Genomic DNA, 19,607 nt, shown 5'->3' on the forward strand with positions numbered 1-19,607 from the left:
GGAGTGCAGTGCGGTGCAGCACTGATGCTAATAAGGTTCCCCACCACCACCACGCTGCCTTGTGTGCCGCATCGCATCGCACTGCCCGCATGCCGGCCGGCCGCACCGCACCGCAACGCAACGATTGCTCAGCACGGAAGGCGTCGAGAAGACCGTCGAAGGCCATGACCTAATCGATTCCCACCCTCGCCCTCCACCGGCCCGCTGCAAAGAGGGCGGTGTGTCGCACTTTTGTCACGCGGACCGTACGAAGTAGGCGGCGCCGACACTCCTCTTCCTCTGCGTGTACGTATGTGTGTCTCTCCCTGTGCTGTATTGTAAATGCATTTCCCATCGTCCGTCCCCCCTGTCGCGTCTGACTGACTGACTGGTCTGGTTCGGATCCGGGGAGAGCAACGGAAAAGAAGGCGGCGTGTAGTTACAGTACATACGTAGTGCGGCGCGGGGTGTTGTTGGGTTGGGTTGGATTGGTAATGATGCGCGCGCGACGGTCGGTTGTCGCACAGCTGCTACCAAGTATTTATTACCAAGTGCCTTCTCCAAGGTATAATAGTCAAGGTACCTAAGGTACTTACCTGTACTGTACTATACTGTACTACATACCTGCCCAGTGCGTCTTTGTCGACTTTTGTCGCAACCGGCGCCCCGTCCCGAACAGCAAAAAACTCTCTGGATGACACCATTTCCTGCCATTGTGACGAGAACCCCTCTGGCTCTTTTTGATTGACTCGCTACGTAGTGGGTGCTCGGCAGCTGCAACCTCTTCTGTTTTTTTTTCTTTAAAGTGGGCATCCATCGCCTATTCTAGCGCATCGCGGATCCCTTCCAAGCGTTTTCTACAGCGCCGCGCCCCAGCCCTGGTCTTGGTCTTCCCATCTCCACATCGCACACGCATTGGCGACGCGAAGACAAGGAAGGTCCCGTCTCCTCCTCCTACCTGCCTGATCCCGGGAAACCCCCTCTACTATTACGAAGTAGAGCCCTCTGGGGAAAATATCAATATCTACTACTCTCGTCCCCCTCCTTCTTCTCGCCCGTCTTCTCCTCTCCTCTCCAATTTCCTCATTGCTCGTCGCTCCCGCAACCCCCATCCCTCGACCGGATCATCGCTCGCTCGGTTCCGCTGATCGACGCCATCGACGACCCCCTCCATCCGGCTTTTCGCCCGGGGACCTGCAGCCAATACCACCACCTCGTCTACCACCGCCACCACCGCGCAGCCGCACGTCCCGCGCCCAACGAGGAAGCTCTTCCAGCTCCCTTCTTATACCATACAAACCACCTCCAAAGAACCAGCGAGCGTCGTCGCAACAGCAGCAGGAACAGCAGGACCAGCGCCAGCACCAACACCTGCCCATCATGTCGCCGCCCATCGCCACCGACAACCCCGTCAGCACCCCGCCGCGCCCCCCGACCCCGGTCCACGGCTTCGGCACCCTCGCCGTCCACGCCGGCTCCCCTCACGACCCCGCGACCGGTGCCGTCATTGAGCCCATCTCGCTTTCCACCACCTTTGCCCAGACCGCCGTCGGCAAGCCCGTCGGTGACTACGAGTACTCGCGCTCTTCCAACCCCAACCGCACCAACTTCGAAGCCGCCGTCGCCGCTCTCGAGCACGCCCGCTACGCCCTCGCCTTCTCCAGCGGCAGCGCCACCACCGCAAACATCCTCCAGAGCCTGGCTGCCGGCAGCCACGTCATCTCCGTCTCCGACGTCTACGGCGGCACCCACCGCTACTTCACCCAGGTCGCCAAGGCCCACGGCGTCAAGGTCACCTTTACCCCCGAGATCGAGGTGGACATCAGCGAGCACATCACCGACCAGACCCGCCTCATCTGGATCGAGTCGCCCTCCAACCCCACCCTGCGTCTCGTCGACATCCGCGCCGTCGTGTCCGAGGCGCACAAGCACGGCATCCTCGTCGTCGTCGACAACACCTTCCTCTCCCCCTACGTCCAGAACCCTCTCGACCTCGGCGCCGACATTGTCGTCCACTCCGTCACAAAGTACATCAATGGCCACAGCGACGTCGTCATGGGCGTCGCCGCCTTCAACAGCGACGACCTCAAGGCCCGCCTGAGCTTCCTCCAAAACGCCATTGGCGCCGTCCCCTCGGCCTTTGACGCCTGGCTTGCCCACCGTGGCCTCAAGACGCTGCACCTGCGCGCCCGCGCCGCCTCTCAAAACGCGACCACGGTCGGCCACGCCCTCGAGGCCTCGCCCCACGTCATCGCCGTCAACTATCCCGGCCTCGACTCCCACCCCCACCGCCACATCGCCAAAAAGCAGCACCGCGACGGCATGGGCGGCGGCATGCTGTCCTTCCGCATCCGTGGCGGCCACGCCGCTGCCGAGCGCTTCTGCCAGCTCACCAAGATCTTCACCTTGGCAGAGAGTTTGGGCGGCGTTGAGTCCCTCGTCGAGCTTCCCAGCAGCATGACCCACGCCGGCATCCCCCGCGACCAGCGCGAGGCCGTCGGCGTCTTCGATGACCTCGTGCGCCTGAGCTGCGGCGTCGAGGAGGCCGAGGACCTCAAGAACGACGTGCTTCAGGCCCTCGAGAAGGCCGTCAAGGGCCCCGCCGCCAATGGCGTCGCCAACGGCGTCAACGGCCAATAGGCGCTGGCACAGGCATTTGTCTTTTCTTGTTTGCTCTCTCCAAAAAAAAAAATCATCAATCATGCCAGTGCCTCGACAAAATATCTAGAGGTTTAGAGGACAGGACGAAAGGGGCCCCGACGAGCCGTGGCGGCGAGTCGAATCGTGTGGCAAGGCCACGATGAGCTGTCGAACGGCTTCCCTCAGTCGCAGCGAAGTGGCGTTATCTTTGGGTTGTCACACGGCCCTCTCCACTGGCGGTGGGGGCATTAATGGGATCTCAGTTCAAAGAGAAGCTCGGTGCATGCACGCAGCGAAATCTGATTATAGGTACGGGATAGGAATGCATCTTCCAAGGACGAGCCATGTATGCTCTCTTATATACAAGCAGAGACGCAAGCCGATCCGATCCGAGTGTGGGGGAGGGGTATATTAGCTGCATCAATAAAAGAGACCAAAGTGGGAGAAAACGCGTTACAGAAATGGAGAAAACGCCCGCTTGCCATGATCATTGACCATCCTATGCCTCGTCCCTTGCTTCCTTGTATACAAGGGACGAAAGCCATGCGTGGTAGAAATAAGCATGTGCCGCCTCGATTCATGCCGCGTCCTGCTGCTCCGCATCTTCTGCGGACGGGAGGTGGATAATGAGGTTGTCGGAATACTCGTTGGCCACACCGTTGACGGTGGTCCACTCACCCCTACGGCGGTGAATCTCGTTCATGCCGCGACAGGCAGTCTCGGCGATGTAGTGCAGCTCGTCGAGCGTGTTCTGATTGCAGTTTGCGAATACGCCGTCGATGCTCTTGTGCCACTGCGACGTCGGGTTGGCGACGGCCATCTGGTAGGCGTTGACGTCGTAGTCTTCGATGCGGAGGGGGGTTCGGGCCGGGGCGTGTGCGGGCGGCGCCGGTTGTCTGCTCTGGTCGCTGTGGTGTTCCTGGTGCCGTTGTCGTTGCTCTTGTTGGCCATCATGTTGTTGTTGTTGGTTTTGTTGTAGTGTGTGATTCTGCTGCTGCTGCTGCGGCGGCGGCGGCGGCGGCGGGTTTTGTTGACGTGCTTGTTGTAGGTCATGTTCAGCTGTCTGGGACGCAGGAGAAGATCGCGGCTGCGGGGCGATGAAGCGGTCGTCGGCGGGGTCCCGAGGCAGGTACTCGACGGGGTCGCCGGACGAGGGGTCGTTGGGCTGGGGCACGCCCAAGACGACCTCGACGAAGCGCTGGGAGAGGCCGCGGCCAAGGCCGCAGGGGTCGACGAGGTCAAAGTCCGAGCTGAAGGCGCCGTCCTCGCGGAGGTAGTGGTCGTAGGCGAGGAAGCTCGCGCGGCAGAGGCGCAGGCGCGGAGCGGCACAGCGGACGGCCATGGCGAGCCACTGGCCGTCGTCGGGGGCCCGCAGGTTGGGGAGGCCGACCCAGAGGACCTTTTTGGAGTCGGCGTTCCAGTCGCGGGCCTGCTCGGCCTTGAGGTAGACCTCGTTCAGGTAGAGCTCCTCGAGGGTGTCGCCCAGCTCCTCCATCATCTTGACGAGGATCTCGGGAAGCATCTCGACGCGCTTGAGCTCGAGGCAGGCGAGGTGGGCGAGGTAGACGCGTGGGGCGGGGAGGGAGCGGGCGCGCCACTCGTCGGGGGTCAACTGCCAGAAGCGCGTCTGCTTGAGGCCTCGCGGGGGCTTGTCCTCGTGGTCCATGCCGATAAGGCAGAGCGACTCGAGCAGGCCGGCGTTCTCGATGAGGTTCCAGAGGCAGGCGCCGAACCAGCCGACGCGGGGGGGCTCGTTCTCGTGGCGGCGCAAGGTGAGGACGAGGTGCTTGAGGGCGGCAACGACGCCCATGATATTCATGACGTCGCTGGGGTTCATCCACAGGTGGCAGATGGCCACGTCGGTTACGTTCTCGAGGACGAGCGTCTCGAGATCGGCCGAGTCCTCCTCGGGCCGGTTGGCAAACGCCTTGAGCGTGTTGGCGAGGATCATGGTGGCGGCGTTGACATGCCGCCCCACGAGCTGGAAGGGGAGGTTAAGGCGCAGCCGGTCGACGTCGCGGCAGTTGAAGAGCATCGTCTCGAGCGCGTCCAGGTACTCGGTCTCGGTGAAGGAGGCGTCGTTGAGGCAGTACTTGCGCTGCATGGTCTGGCAAAAGTCCGTCATGGACGGGACGCGGGCGAAGACGGCCTCGAGGAACTCGACTTCCACTGAGGTAGGTAGAAAGTCAGTCGGCCGAACCCACCGGTGGATAGACAGAAAGAATGGTAGAGGAACTCACTGTCATCTCGAAGCACCATGAGGTCGACGTAGAGGCTCTTGCAGTGGTAGCCAATGGTCTGCAAGGCGTCGGCCTGCGGCCTGCGGAAGCCACTCAGCCTGCTGAGGCGCGAGAAGTCCAGGCCGAGGGTGCGGCATGCGTAGGGCTTGAGGGTGCGGTCGAAGACGCGGCACACGAGGCGCAGCTCGAGCACTTCATTCTTGGATTCTCCGGTGAGGCACTTGAGCAGGATGGCGTCTACCAGCTCGCGCGGGAGCCGGTCCATGATGACGGCGCAGGATGATGTGGCCGTCGTCCTAGGTACCCGTGCTCGTCATTGATGGATGGGACGATTTGTTTTTGCCGCGCAGTCTCCCCTTGGCCACGACGATAAGACGCCTCGAGACGGGATATTAACTGGTGTGCGGTATAGGCAGCGCTGTCTGGGAGTCTGGCGGTTGATGTTTGCGGAGGTGGGGTTTGCTTGCTGCTCGTGTGGGTGATAGTGGTGGTGGTGGTGGTGACATCTCCTGAGCCGCTTGTTAGTAGTACTTCGTGGTTCACACTACGAAGCACTAGCGGTTCTCGCAGTGGCTGCCCCTCGCCGATAAGATAGCGGTCGGTCTTCAGGGTCCTCGCCGGCGTGGCGATCCCGCTTACCCTATATTAAATTAGTACTTTACCCCACCACCAGAGATGGATCGATCAAACAACACTTGCGATCTATGTAGAGGCCAGTAAGGCAAGTAAGTAGCCAGCTTAATGTGCCACCCGCGGCGACAAATTACATGTCCAATAGGAGCTCGGTGATGTACCCGTATTTATGTCTCGGGGAGCATCGGGCTGACCCGTTCTTTTGCACATGAGCATGCATCGTGGCTCTCAACCGATATAGTCACGGAATCCAGCGTCGACAGCGCTCAAGACCGTCGTCCAGAAGAACGAGCATGGCTTGGAACACGAGGCCCGCACAAGCGCGACACGCTACCGCTGCCCTCCTCTCAGGTGACGACTCTGGAATGCCTATCTTCATCAAGAGGATGGCCAAAGAAAATGTTGTCTTGAATTGTCGTGGTGTCCACTTAGGGAGACTGAGCTACGAGCGAACCATCTGTGGCGTAGAGAGTCTTCACATTAGGCCCCCCTGTGCCTAGGGCTTGACTCTTGAGCTTGCGGTTCTCTTCTGCGGAGGCCAGCTTGTTCTGTCGAACAACTTGTAGGGCGGCTACAAGTATTTCTGGTCTCTGACGCTCAACATCTGCCTGCTTTGCCTTTGTTATGACATATTTCCTGGAGAGAGTGCCGTGGTCCACACCAGCTTGGCCACAGTCATTGCGACACGATGCGTGTCGATGTATAGCATGCACGCTCTTGCAGGGCTGGTAGAGGACCTAGTCGATGATACCTATAGTGTGTTAGAAAGGGCTGGCGTACCTGCTACTCCTCAATTATGAAACCGTCGACGTCATTGTACCTTCTGCAGCGGCGACGGCCGTGTTTGGGACACGCAGGGCTTTCGATACACTAAGGAGATGAGCGTGGCTTGGATCAGCAATGGATCATGCTGGCTGTGATCCGTTAAACGGCAAATCGCTTAGATGAGCAACAAGCTGTGACGAGTTTGGAACTGCTGCTGCCTTACTGTGGCCTGACTTTTGGTCACCTTGCGAAAGCGACTAGCTATTCGTGCGCAGAGGCTGTATACTCTGTGGATGACGACGAGGATGAGGCTCAGATGGTGAAGAAGTGGCCAGGGCAGCACACTGTTCGTCGCCTACAGCAGGCTGACATTGTCGTAGACCTCCTTGAAACCATGCACGGCGTGCATTCTCGAATCTACAATTGATGAACAGAATATGTAAGGTACCTTCACAAGTCCTGTATGGGAGACCGGTTGATAGCTTGCTTCCAGAGAGGTGATGTCGCGTCAACACTACGCACAACTGCGGTTGGACTCGAGGCTCGCGGACCAGCAATCGCGTTGAGTACATGTGCTAGTCGAGTAATCGCACAGTACATGCTTCGTCTGTTGAGAGAGAGTGATGCAGTAGCTAAGCCGCTTGTTGTAAGATGCTTTCGACATTCGTGCATCCATCTCACTCTCAATAACGACTTACACAAAGACACTTACGCACGCTGTTTCCAACGAACCCACTGATCATGTGCCCGCTCACTCCACACACACGACTTGCGTATGTACTCCAGACAATGCGGCCCGCGTGGGCTCTATTTACGCTTGAAGGTGCCAAGGCTGAGACCCGAGATGGGCTGTGTGCAATACGAAGTAACTTAGACCAGCTACTGGCTGTGCACTCTGCGCTGAGCGATCCTGGGGGGCCAGAGATAGAAGAAGTCATACTACCTGGTAGGTTGGTGTGATGGGGTCATTTGCAGTCCATCGCGCCGTGGGAGAGTCCAACGGTATCAGCGACAAGAGTCGCGCAACAAAGGGCTCTGCTCCTCGCTGACGATGCTCCAGGCGACGTCAGAGCGAAGGAGCCTGTAAAGGTCAAAGGAGGGCGACAAGGTTTGGTGGGGGCGGACTGGTGGCGCATCGCGGCGCTGCCTCCGACTGCGAGCGCAGCCAAACAGGCGACTGCCCGCACCACCGCCGCAGCGTCTGACTTCGTGTCCAACATGCGGGTGCGCCACAGGCAACTCTGCCCCTCGTTCCTGACGAGGGGGCTGGGAGGGAACCAGTCGTGTGTGGCTGCAGCTAACCCTGCCCCGGGGAGAGCTCTCATCCTTGTCCATAAGTCAACGGTGCATGAAGTCGCTGCAAAGCAACGGCCTTCGTCAACGTCGCAGCGCCTCCCCCAGCTGCGGAGGTGTTGCACCAAAGAGACATCGCGGCACAGACCGAACAAGCTGTGCTGAGTCGAGAGGTCGAGAAAGCAGAACGATCAAGGTGAAACGCGGCCGGTGCCAGGGAGCTAGTTGGCGTGGTTTACGGCCGACATGGGTGTCCGAGCTTGGTGCGGCGGCTGCTCGCTCGCTCGAGGAGAGAGGGTGACGATGCCACCCAAGACATGAATCAATCAAATTGGGCCGCGCGCGCCAATTGCTGGCCGTCAGGGTGGGTGGGAGCCTCTGGAGCTAAGGACATGGCCGTTTATTAGTATTATGATGCCACGCCAGGGCCAGCAAAATCGCGGCGGACTTGGCCTCCGACGGCGCCAGGACAGCAGCAGCAGGAATGTGAAGCAGATGCCCCAGCAACCGGCGGGCGAGCTCGCACATGAGCGCCGTGCCCCCGGATCGCCGGCTTGGCTGTCTCTGACCCGACTGCCGTCTCATGCCGTCGCCGATCGCCTTGTGTTGTGGCTCGTGCAGAGCGCCGCCCCTGTTTTCTCTCGGCCGGGAACCAGGAGAGGCAGACAACGGCAGCCTACCGAGATGAAGCGTCAAGGCGAGATGGATGGATGGATGGAGGAATGAAAATGAATGACGTTTTCTCGCGGCCGCCCGGTGGACACTGATCGGGTGGAGATATCGCGCCTGGCGTTGCAGCCCGCTTGATCCGTGGGTCGACCTCTTCGTCAGTCATGCACGAAGCCGCTAACGGGCTTCAAAAAAGATGGGGAACCTTCCCTGTCCAGACCGGGCCTGTGGTGGCTAGTGCCATGCCGAGACTCACTTGCGACCCTGGCCTCGGCGCCGGACGGCTTCGTAGTGCCTGTGGCGGTAGGCCTTTGGGTCATGGTGCGAGAGCCTTTTTTTCTCCCCCTCTTGTTGTTATCTGACGTTCTGGGTGTTGGGGAGGGGAGAAATGTGAGCCAAGCAAATTGCCATGCCGGAGCACGACCTCCTCCCTCAGTCGCCATGAGCGGAGGACGGGCCTCCCCCCTGCACCTGCCCAACTCACTGCTCCTACAGCAAATTCTGGCATGATACATACGGAAGGTACCTGGTAACCCAGGACGGCGCCAGGGCTCGGCCCAGGGCAACAATGCGACATGGCCCGATCACGGCCGCCGGAGATGGTGGTCGGGTGGTTCCTGCGCAGCCTTGTCCGTCTGTGACGAAGACAAGTGCATTGGGCTCCGGGTACTTTGTCGTTCGTACAATATTGTACCTTAGCTACCGTACCGTGCCGCGCCGCGCCTGCCTGCTACCTGCATGTAGTGCCTACGAGTAGGATGTGCGACATGTTACGTCGCTTGCGACTGTGCTGCGCTGTGTGATCGTGACCGGGGCCTGGAATCTAACGCTTCCGCCTCGCTTGCGTGAGGTGCTTGCTGCTCAAGTAATAAGGCAGCTCTCTTCATTGCTCCGTAGCACACATGTTGATACTGTGCTGGCCCGGACGGGACTGTACCCGTCGTACCAAGTATTCGTACTCTGTACTGACTGATCTGCCTGCCTGGCGGCCCTTCTTCCCGTTTGCCGTATGCCAAGACCGGTGGTGCGGAAACTGGAAACATCCGTTTTCGCGTGGTCCATCGTGGCCGCTCTTTCCATTTCCATGGCCGGCCTCCACCCACAGGTACGTAGCGAGCGACCACTCATCACTCTTGCCTCTTCCAACAAAAACACCACTGGCCGGCCTGCCCACCCACCCACTCCCGCTCGCCCGCCCCGACCATACTATGTACTAGAGTGACCACACCAGGCCCCCGTCGCCCACCTGCCGCCCACCTGCCCACCACCTTCCTCGGACTTGGCTGCCGACCCAACCTCTCTCTCTCTTTTTCCTCTCTCCCGCTGCAACCTCTCCCTGTTTTCTTCTCTCGCGCCTCTCATTGCAAACAAAAAACACTCCATCATCAGTCGCATCAGAACAAGCATCAGCTACCGCGTACACTCCTCCGCGCCTCTCTGACTGCATTTCAGACTCTTTCGTCGGCCTCTCCCCGCCTCTGTGCTGCCGTCGCAGAGCTTAGACACACAAACCTCGCCGTCCAATTCCCTCACAAATTACCAGCAATGCGCGCTTCCGCCGTCGTCGTCGCCTTCGCCGCCGCTGCGGTGTCGGCCCAGCAGAACTACACCAGCGAGCTGGACATGAAGATCGACCCCAACTCTGTGGAAATTCAGCTTCGAGGTACGTGCACTGCTCTCCTCTACTCGGTGCCACTAGTGAAGCCGAGGAGGGCGCCCTCGCTGCCTGCGAGAGCGCGCCGCTCATGGCCCTTTGTTTTTGGCGCTCTGCTTTGCAGAACCTCTTGCTAACATGATTTTCGCAGCGCAATGGTGCCAGGCTCAGACCAACACTTGCAACCTCCTCTGCAACAACGACACAGACAAGAACAATTGCGCTCAGGTAAGCCCATGGCTCTGCGTGCTGGCCTGCGTCTTCTGTTCGAGCTCGTGCTGACTGTACTGGAAATAGGAGGACCTCAAGTATGAATGCACATGCGCATCCAACTCCTCGGCGCCTGGCCTGCAGTTCTATACGCAGACCATGCCCACCTTCATCTGCGATGCCCTCTACGGCCAATGCAACCAGCAGAACGCTGGCAATGCAGACGGCCAGAAGGCTTGCACCTCCAATATCAAGGACCTCTGTGGCAAGCTTGCACCGCCTAAGGCGCCAGTCAGTGATGAGAGCTCGAGCTCGGCCTCGCCCAGCGGCACCACCTCGCCCACGGGCTCCGGCTCCGCCTCTGCCACTGGCAGCAAAGCTACCGGAACGTCCACCTCGACCGGCCTCGCTGCCCCTACCATGGCCCCAGCAGGCAACGGGGCCGCCGCCGCCGCCGCCATTGGCCTCCTGGCCTACCTCATCTAGAGAACGACTGCGCGTTCCGATGTGACGAGCGTCTAGTGCCGGCCCGGGCGAGCTCTAGCGTTCATCGGGCTGCCCGAACGGGCCGACATCGTCTTCGATTCTCTGTACCCACTTCGTTACCCAGTACAATTTCTCTTCTGCGCGCACTCTCTCACACGACGATTACCCCACCTGATGAGCAACAGGACGACGAAACGATGAGGGGTTTACGATATTTGATTTTTGGACGCGGTGCCGCGGAGGATGCTCACACTCCTTGGCGATTGTACAGTTCTAGCATTGTTCTGCGCGGCCCCAGGTAATGGCGAGAAGGATAGAGGGTTTGCTGGTGGCCGCCACGACTCTGTTGGAGGATGGCTGCGCACTGCTTTGCTTGCAATTTCCATCATAGCAAGAGGCGAAAGGAGTAGTAGGAAAGACAGTTTTGATGCTCTAGAACCTTCAGTCTCGGCGTGCGCTGCTGGCTTGGATGTCTGTCTTTGGCCTGTGACGGAATGATTGAGGACGGGTGCGACAGCTGACGCTGCCCATGTCTCGGGCTTTCTACGTGTGTTGTCTTGCTTGAATTGCTTGACCCGATGGTAGGTGGGTTTGTGCGAGGACCGTTACCCGCCCATAGAAAGTCGGGCCGTATGCCGCGGTCTAAGTTACTGTCCCTACAGATCCAGAGGACGACTTGCTGGATGCCGCAGTACGCTGGCGGGGGCATAAAGAATGAATTGAAAAGGATGACCCACGGCCCGTAGGCTTCGTCAATGCTGCGCACACCATTTGCTCCCGCCGCCATGGCAGTGACGGCGAGGTACGGAGACGCAGCCCGGCAGTCGCCGGATACGTAGGATCGGTCAGGGCATTCATGCTGTGCCACGGCTTGGCGGAGATGCGCCCATTGCGGTGCGAGTCAGCCGGCTGGACTCGTACGCTGTACATGTTGCGCTGGATGCTGATTCGATGAGGTGCTTCATCACCCTGTGGCCTCGTGGGGTTCCTGTCTGGGGTTCGTCCATGACTTCGATGACGGCCGCCAGGGTACGTCGGGCCTTGCGTTGCGGAAGCGGACGCAGCGGAGCACGTGGCAGGCTGCTGTGGGCATGCATACATATTACATACGTACTACCCATAGCCAAGGGGAGGAGGGGGCTATAATGCTATATACGTGGATGGGCCTGGGGGGCGGGGTGGGGGGGTAATAGGCACGCGCTGCACTGGAGCTTGTTGTGATTTTCTCGTTGGGGTGCGTGCGAGACGGAGCGTTGAGGGATGTCTGGGGAGTTGGAGTCGAGTTGTCAGTGGGCCATGGAAGGGGAAAGGGGGGGGTGAATGAATGCGCATAGTGTCTATAGAGGGCTCGGTTGTTAGGGGGATAAGGGGGTCGGGGAGGAGGAGACGAGTGATGAGGAGCTGTGGTGGTGGATATGCGTGCGTGTTGTGTGTGCGCGTGTGCGTGTGTCGTCGTGGTAGAGTGCCATGTGACGAGGATGCTGTCGCCGTCGAGAAAGTCTATGTGATGTTGATGCTCTGGAGTCTGGATGGCGGTGGTGGCGGCGATGATGGGAGGAGGAGGAAGGACCTGAACAGTCTCTCCCTCCCTTCCTCCCTCCCGGCCTCCTATATATATAGCTCTTCCTCCTCCCTTCCCAGCCCATCATTCAAAGCCTCTTTCATCATCAGCTGTGCGCCTATACCCCCTTTGTCGTGCGTCGCTGCCGGTATGATAGACTGACTGACAGACAGACTCACTCACTCTCCTTCGCTCCCGCCGCCGCCGCTCCAGTCGTCAAGAGGCGCGTGCGTGCGTGCGTGCGTGCGTGCGTGCATCCCGGGGAAGGGGGGGATCAGGCACGTTTACACGCGCGCATGTCCCGTCCGTCGCCTCACTTTCGCAATTGCACTACGTATGCAGCGCAGCGCAGCGCAGCGCACGTAGGTAGGTAGGCACGCAGGGAGCAGCAGCTGATGAGGCACAGTATGCCAGCCGCCCTCAACACAGTCTCCGGCGGCCACGCGGGGAGAAAACAGACAAGGGGCGAGAGGACGAGGAGAAGCTTTGCTTTGCTCTGCTCTGCTTTGCCTGCTTCCTTGATCGTGGAGGAGGTGGCGGCGACGACGACGACGACGACGACGACGGCGGCGGGACGGGCCTCCCTATTTTACCACTGTGAGCAATGCAGGTGAAGACGCAAAGGAAGCAAGCGAGCAGGCAAATAGGCAAAAAAAAAAGAGATGCCTAGCTCTGGCGTGAGTGAGCGCGAGAGCCAATTTTTACTCGCCCAACGCCTCTCCATCGAGTTCTCGTGGCTGGGTGGTGAAAGTGAGTGAGGGAGAGGTGGTGCAGATGGGGGGGTTGTGACGTAGACTCGCAGTCTTAGTTTCCCCTCGGCGCCGCAGCGAAGCTTTCGCTTCGGCACGAGTTGATACCTCGGACTCGAGCCACGAGTGATATCTTCCTCCGTCCGATGATCACTTGTCTTTGCTCTGGGTAGCGTCCGTCCTTGCACTCACCACGAAGCCGGACTTTGCAGAAGACGAGGCAACGCGCACGCACACAGGATCGCGCATATTCTCGCACACACACACACACACACACGCACAGCATGGGCGACAGCAGCAGCAGCAGCAGCAGCATCGAGGCCGCCTTCGGGGCCGCCATCGACGCGGGCACGATCCACGGCGCCGTCATCTGCGCCGCCGACGCGACGGGCCGCTTCGTCTACGACAGGGCGCTCGGCCAGCGCACGCTGCTGTCCGGGGAGAAGCGCGCGCAGCAGCTCGACGACGTGCTGTACCTGGCGTCGGCCACCAAGCTCATCACCGCCGTCGCCGCGCTGCAGTGCGTCGAGGACGGGCTCCTCACGCTGCGGGGCGACGTGGCGGCGCTCGCGCCCGAGCTCGCGGCCAAGCAGGTCCTCACGGGCTTTTCCTCCTCGTCGGGCGGCGGCGGCGGCGAGGGGGACGGGGACGCGGAGGAGGATGAGGGGGATAAGGAGGCGCCGGTGCTCGAGCCCGCGGCGCGGCCCATCACGCTCGAGATGCTGCTCACGCACAGCTCCGGCGCGAGCTACGACTTCCTGAGCCCGACCGTCGGCAAGTGGCGCGAGCGCTTCGCCCCGTACCCGCCCGAGGGCGTGCGCCGCCCCGTCGAGGAGGCCTTTGGCTACCCGCTCGGCTTCCAGCCCGGCGCCGGGTGGATGTACGGGCCCGGGCTGGACTGGGCCGGCCGGCTGGTCGAGCGGGCGACGGGCCGCACGCTCGGGGAGCGCATGCAGGAGCGCATCTTCACGCCCCTAGGCATCAACTCGGCCCAGTTCTATCCCGTCACGCGCGAGGACCTGCGCGCCCGCCTCGTCGACCTGAACCCGATGGACCCCGAGGCCCTGGGGCGGGCGCCGCTCGGCGGGGGCGGCGACATGAACAAGCGCAGCGAGGGCGACTTTGGCGGCCACGGGCTCTTCATGTCGGGCGGCGACTTCGCAAAGGTGCTGCGCTCCCTGCTCGCCAACGACGGCAAGCTGCTCCGGCCCGACACCGTCGACGACATGTTCGAGCACCACCTGAGCCCCGAGGCCACCGCCGGCCACGCCGCCGCCCTGGCCAGCCCGGCCGGCGTCTTCTTCCGCGTCGGCGTCGACCCGGCAACCAAGATGGGCTACGGACTGGGCGGTCTTCTGACCCTCGAGGGCATCGACGGCTGGTACGGCGAGCGCACCCTGACCTGGGGCGGCGGCATGACGCTCGCCTGGTTCATCGACCGCTCCAACGGGCTGTGTGGTGTGGGCGCCGTCCAGGCCGCCCTGCCCCTGGATGCGGCCGTTGTTGGCGACTTGAAGCAGACCTTCCGACGTGATGTGTATCGCAAGTACGCTGCCTGGAAAGAACAACAGCGGTAGCCAACGAATAGACAATCATGTCCTAGGGATGCCCCTGTATGCGAGACGGGCGAGCTCCCTGCCACGCCCGAGTCTTGTTGTCTGTGTACGCCTCCAGCCGTGCCAGGTAGGTTGATACGATGCCGCCACCTCACTTGAGGTATCTTTGCTTGACAACGCTTGCCTGGTAAACACGAGCGATGAGACCCTTTGAATCGGAGAGCGACATGCAGTCGGCCATTGACAACTCCAGCGTGACTGTGGATCCCACCATGCCCATGGTCCATCCCCTTGACATGATGCCACGTCGTGCTGACCCCCGCGCAAGGAGAGGGAGGGAGTGAGGGAGGGAGAGAGAGCCACCGGCGGCAACGCAATCAGAATCAGCATGCATTTCACCGAGCGCGGCTCTGCGCCCGCGGCCCAAGCGAAAAGCTAGAGTCTGCGATGCTCACTCACATCTTCTTGGCCCACGGAGCCCGGAAGAAGCGGCTAGTAACTACATGAACTCTGCTAGCGTCTTTCGAAACGTATGTCTCCTCTGACTTTGCAATAAAGTCATGGACCAGAGAGTTTTCATGAGGCTCAACAGTCGGGCTGCAGCCTAAGCATTTCGTGGCTGACGTGTTGCTGCCAGGACGAAAGCTGCCGACGACGTGGAGCGCCACGGGCAAAGCGATCGAGGGCCGGGTTTCGCAACCTCATTCGCCGGCGGCCGCGGACGGCTCTGTCCAACCACAAAGCTGGAGCCGTCTTCTGGATGCCGGCAGGCCAGGTTCCAGACTGCGACGAAGTACATACATAGTGTAGTGGTGTGGTGTGGTGCGGTGCGCATGCCACGTCGCCCGCTGCCGGTTTCATCGTCTCCGCCATGGCAGCCTCGCCGCAAGGCTGTGAGGGTCCCGTTCGTGACGGGACGAGGAGAGGAGGCGCTGCTCCCGTTGCCAAAGCCCTGGTTTGATAGACGTGATTCGAGGTCGGCATCTCCGCGGGTGGTTACATCGGCGGTGTCAGCAACGAACCGAGTATGGATGGTACAGCTTGGACGTGTCCAATACGTATCGCGGCTGCCCCCTATCCCGTGTCAGCCTCTGCGGCCTTGTAAAACTTGTTTGGGTACGGTGGCAGCACCCGGCCAGCATCCGAGCCGATCACACGGGTCGGTCTATCTGCGCTTGGTGACAAGGGCTTCAGGGTCTGTCGGCGCGCCAATGGCTCGGGCGCTCATCAACGGGCAGCATTCGGGACCATCGACGAACCCCGATGAGCCTGTCGGTCGGCCTGGCGCGCAAGGGTTCGCGTGCATCCGGCAATCAGTAAGCAGCATGAATGATGCCCACGTGTCCATTCGTCTCGCACATGTGGTGTACAAGTGGTAGTGACTAGGTAGTTAGTATGGCCCGGCCGGCGTCGAGACCGGCTTCATGATGCGGTCAAGACCTGCATGCTGCCTCGCAATCTCCCCGGCTTTCTGTTGACTGCAGCCCATCGCCCACTTGGTAGCCCCGACAGGTCTGCTTGATGCTCATCCCCAGTCTGCGACGGGCCTCCAGTCGTGGCGCAAGAGTGACGTCCAGGTCTTCAACCTTCCCCGCAGCCCGGGACTCGGCGGCGCTTATCGGCATTCATGGTACTGTATGTAGTCTGTACTGTAGAGTAGCAGTACGTATTTCCTTTTTCTTCTCTTCTCCGTCACCCGTAGGTAGCGTTCCATCGCCATGCGCGTGATGCGAACGCCCATCCCTTGCGTCTCGTCGCATCATCGGGCGGACCAACCGAGGCACCACAGAATCGACGACCAACTGCCTTTGCACGGGATGCAGGGGGAGGGGTCAAGCGAGCATGGCCTTGCGACCAGACAAAACGCCACTCGTCGCTTGTCACTTGTTACAAAGCCAGTCCCCAACGCGCAATGGCTTGGCTGTGGACGAACTGCTCTCTCTCTGTTGGTTGGTTTGGTCTGGTTTGGTTTATGGTGCGCCGAACGCTGCTGCGCTTCGCACTGCTCGTGTGTCTGCAGTCAGTCCGTTCCCCTTGCTCGCACGCCGTTTTGCGTTGGTGGCTGTCGTTGCGCGCTCTCGTGGTTGACACCTTCGACCCTGCGCTCGTTGAATACGTCGTACATACAATATGCACCAAGTCCACGCGCATGTACCAAGTACGTGGTAATAAGAATCAAAAGGCCGACATATGATGGATGGCGCAGCCGCCCGCCCGCGTGTGTGTCCCACTCGAGTCCGCATCGACCCCTGGATCGACGTTGCCGCGCAGACTCAGCTGCTTCAGGAGGCGGGGCAGCCGTCTTGTACGACGAGGCTCTTGCTTGCCTGCGACGACTCGCGGGCAACAACAAGACGAAACGCCAACGCCTGGCTTGGCTGAGTGAGCTGGCCATGGCTGTCTTTGTACTTGGAACGTACTGCGCTGTGCTGTGCCGTGCTCTGCTGCGCTGCGAATCAAGATTCAAGACTGCAGCCCGTCTCCCTGCAGGCGCCCCGTTTCTTGGGAGGGCTAGTTTATGCGTATACTGTACTTCGTACTGTTATGCCGTATGCGCATCACGACCGACTCCTAGGTCGAGTTTGAAAGTCCATGGATGGCATCATGGGTATGCTTGCCATGTCCCGTCCCCGCACCGCACCAGCGCACACGCACAAGTCGTCTCAATCCTGTTTCGACAATCAATCAGGCTGATCCATATCTCTCCCCGGGCGGGTGTGTCGATAGCGTCCATCGGCATTGCCTACAAATCGGGCATCGTCGGTTTCGATGCCGTCGATCACGCCAACGAGTGCGTCTGTAGGTACGCGTGCCGCGCAGCCTGGCCGCAGCAGACATGAAGCCGCGAGGACGAACAGACGGCCACATCCCGTCAGCCCGGCCGGCACCTGATGTGGTGGTGTAACGCGTTGACGCTGCGAGGGTCATCTGATACCGCCTCCCTCAGATCTTGACGATTACCGGTTGGCAGATACAGTGCCAAGGTACTCGAACACCTTCTAGTAGTATTGTAACCTTCTTCACTCGCGTCCACGCCAACAGGTCCGGCCATTGCGAAGACGGGAGATTATTCAGGCGTTGGGTTGGAGACGGTGCTTCAAACCCCAGTCCAGCTGACTGTACTTCGTACGATGCCTCCCCGTCGTGTCCCACATCGCGTGGACGGTTTGATGAAGAGACAAACGGACCATGGTCCGTTGGTGCCTGGTCACACCGAAAGTTGGAGTACGGACCGCGCAGCTTCACCATCATTGCTGAAGCTTGCGCAGGTTACTCAGCGCCAACATTGGTCGGGTCCCACGCGGGAAACTTCTCGACGACACACACACAGGCCAACATCCACTCCAAGTGAAAATGAAACAGCCACCAGAGAACCGCCAACTGCGTTGGGTGCTAATCACCTTGAACGTCAAAAAGTTGTAATCCTCGAGGTCGTCCGGCGTGCCCGCCTCTGGTCTGGTTCTCGTAACATCGGCACCTGCGTCATTCCCGACCTGGACAAGCGGCCGCGCATCTCAGCCTCTGGCCAACTCCGTGGTGACGCTTGACGAAGTCCGGTCGGCCTTGGGTGTGTGTGGGAGGGAACCACGAACCACTGGCGTCCAATGGGCACATGATTCTAGGCGGGCCATTGGAACGAGTGCTCGACGGCTTGCCTAAAATCGACGATGATTACCTTGTCACGTTTCGGCGCCACGACCCAAGTGATCCAAGCCCAGCTGCCAAGTCCCATCGTGAAGCGCAGGGAGCATGACCTTGAACCTGGCCGAGACGTCCTTTGGTCGCCATTGGCTAGCTCTAGTCGCCCACCTGCTGCTTCGCACAGGCACGAGTTATTCGCCGAGGTGTGTTGCGCTCGCAGTCTTGCTGGACTGGGTTGCCCCATGTCTGCCCGTCCTCGGGATAAACGGCCACCAAAACATGGCACGAGATGCTGCGTCGTTGCAGAGTACAGACTCGTGCCCCTCATGAGTTTATAGACGAGCGAATACTGATTTGCACTCGGCGAAGTGCTTGCTTCGTTGCATGACAGCGCAGGCCTGTTCCTGGTTCCTTGCAGTAGTAGTAATACTGTAGTGCCGGAGTACTAAGGGTAAGCAGCAGCGTGGAGCCGTCAGCCAGATGCCCCACGATGTCATACATGATACTTGGTAGTGCATGCGCAAAGGAGCGGTGAAACGAGCCTGTCCGAAACACGGTGGATGGAGCGGGCTTGCATGACACGCAAGCGCACAGCACACATTTCCGGGCCTCTGCAGTGCTAGTATTAAGTTTCTCCACAACCCTCCGGCCGGCCCTGGGCGCCGGGATTGGCCACGATCGCACTTCCGGCGCCGCACCAGATTGGCGCACATGGTCATGAGGCCTAGCAGAGAGGAGCTGTTCCTGGCGAGATGGTGTCGGGATGCGGGGCTGGCCTGCCCACACACAGACTGGAGCCGTGTCACCCCTGTCCCTGGCCGGCCGCGGCCTGACCCGTCGCTTGTTTCCTTGGCCCAGGCTGGAGAAACGGGTCGCAGTGAGTGAGCGGACCGAGGACGACTCCGTTTGAGACGGCAAGCCGAGGTGTCACTAGATGAACGCGCAAGTCTGCCGTTATATTTCTTTCCCCTGATCGATCCAGTCAATAGGCGTAGGGGAGCCGTGAGCGCGGAGCTGCACACGCACGCACATTGCACTTGGTATGTGTGTCGAGGCGTCGGCCATCCGAGTCCAAAAGCAACGACGTGGACAACCATCCGTAGCATCCCCTGGCCAGCCGCGTGCCGTGAGGGTCCCGTCCGGTCCGGGGCAGTCCGTCTGAGGTTGGGATGGGGCCATTGGGGCTAAAGATAGGGAGCCATGATGGACTCACACACCATGCCGTGGTTGGCCGCGCCTCCGACTGCCTCCTGGCTTCCACAAAATATTAGCGACTGCGTCCGAGCGCGCACGGCGACGGGCGCTATCTGCTTCGTGCTCGCTCCAACAGCCAGCCGCATGAGGCGCGGGCGCGCCGCCGCCGCCGTCGTTCCTGAGCCAGCCCAGCCTGGGCCTAGTGACGCCTGGCCTGAAGGCACGATGCGCCGCGAACGGTCCACGAGGTGTGGCAACGGACGGACGCGCTGTGGTCGACGGCCGGCAGCTGCGGCGGGCTGAGGGAGACGTATGAGTTGGCGAGGCTGCGTGGCA

The 19,607-nt window shown here is 60.5% G+C and overlaps 4 protein-coding genes across 4 annotated transcripts; 3 read left to right on the forward strand and 1 right to left on the reverse strand.

Annotated features, from left to right (window-relative positions):
* The first annotated feature begins 91 nt into the window (after positions 1 to 91).
* CYS3 (Cystathionine gamma-lyase) lies at positions 92 to 3,072 on the forward strand. Its single transcript, XM_047982550.1, has one exon. It carries the CDS (start codon positions 1,360 to 1,362, stop codon positions 2,617 to 2,619), a length of 1,260 nt encoding a protein of 419 aa, XP_047838516.1. The 5' UTR covers positions 92 to 1,359; the 3' UTR covers positions 2,620 to 3,072.
* Positions 2,906 to 5,348, reverse strand: JDV02_001608 (uncharacterized protein). The gene is made up of 2 exons (XM_047982551.1): positions 4,860 to 5,348; positions 2,906 to 4,788 (listed from the first exon to the last, which is right to left on the reverse strand). The coding sequence occupies exons 1-2, from the start codon at positions 5,122 to 5,124 to the stop codon at positions 3,197 to 3,199; spliced, it is 1,857 nt and encodes a 618-aa protein (XP_047838517.1). The 5' UTR covers positions 5,125 to 5,348; the 3' UTR covers positions 2,906 to 3,196.
* A 4,416-nt stretch (positions 5,349 to 9,764) lies between these two features.
* Positions 9,765 to 10,569, forward strand: JDV02_001609 (uncharacterized protein; the record flags this gene model as incomplete). The annotated part of the gene is made up of 3 exons (XM_047982552.1): positions 9,765 to 9,882; positions 10,025 to 10,101; positions 10,171 to 10,569. 3 exons carry the CDS (start codon positions 9,765 to 9,767, stop codon positions 10,567 to 10,569), a joined length of 594 nt encoding a protein of 197 aa, XP_047838518.1.
* Positions 10,570 to 12,973: 2,404 nt separating this feature from the next.
* Positions 12,974 to 15,811, forward strand: JDV02_001610 (uncharacterized protein). The gene is made up of 2 exons (XM_047982553.1): positions 12,974 to 14,965; positions 15,073 to 15,811. The coding sequence occupies exon 1, from the start codon at positions 13,164 to 13,166 to the stop codon at positions 14,454 to 14,456; it is 1,293 nt and encodes a 430-aa protein (XP_047838519.1). The 5' UTR covers positions 12,974 to 13,163; the 3' UTR covers positions 14,457 to 14,965; positions 15,073 to 15,811.
* Positions 15,812 to 19,607: the final 3,796 nt, after the last annotated feature.

This window comes from Purpureocillium takamizusanense, chromosome 1 (assembly GCF_022605165.1).
Source record: "Purpureocillium takamizusanense chromosome 1, complete sequence".
Lineage (NCBI taxonomy): Eukaryota > Fungi > Ascomycota > Sordariomycetes > Hypocreales > Ophiocordycipitaceae > Purpureocillium > Purpureocillium takamizusanense.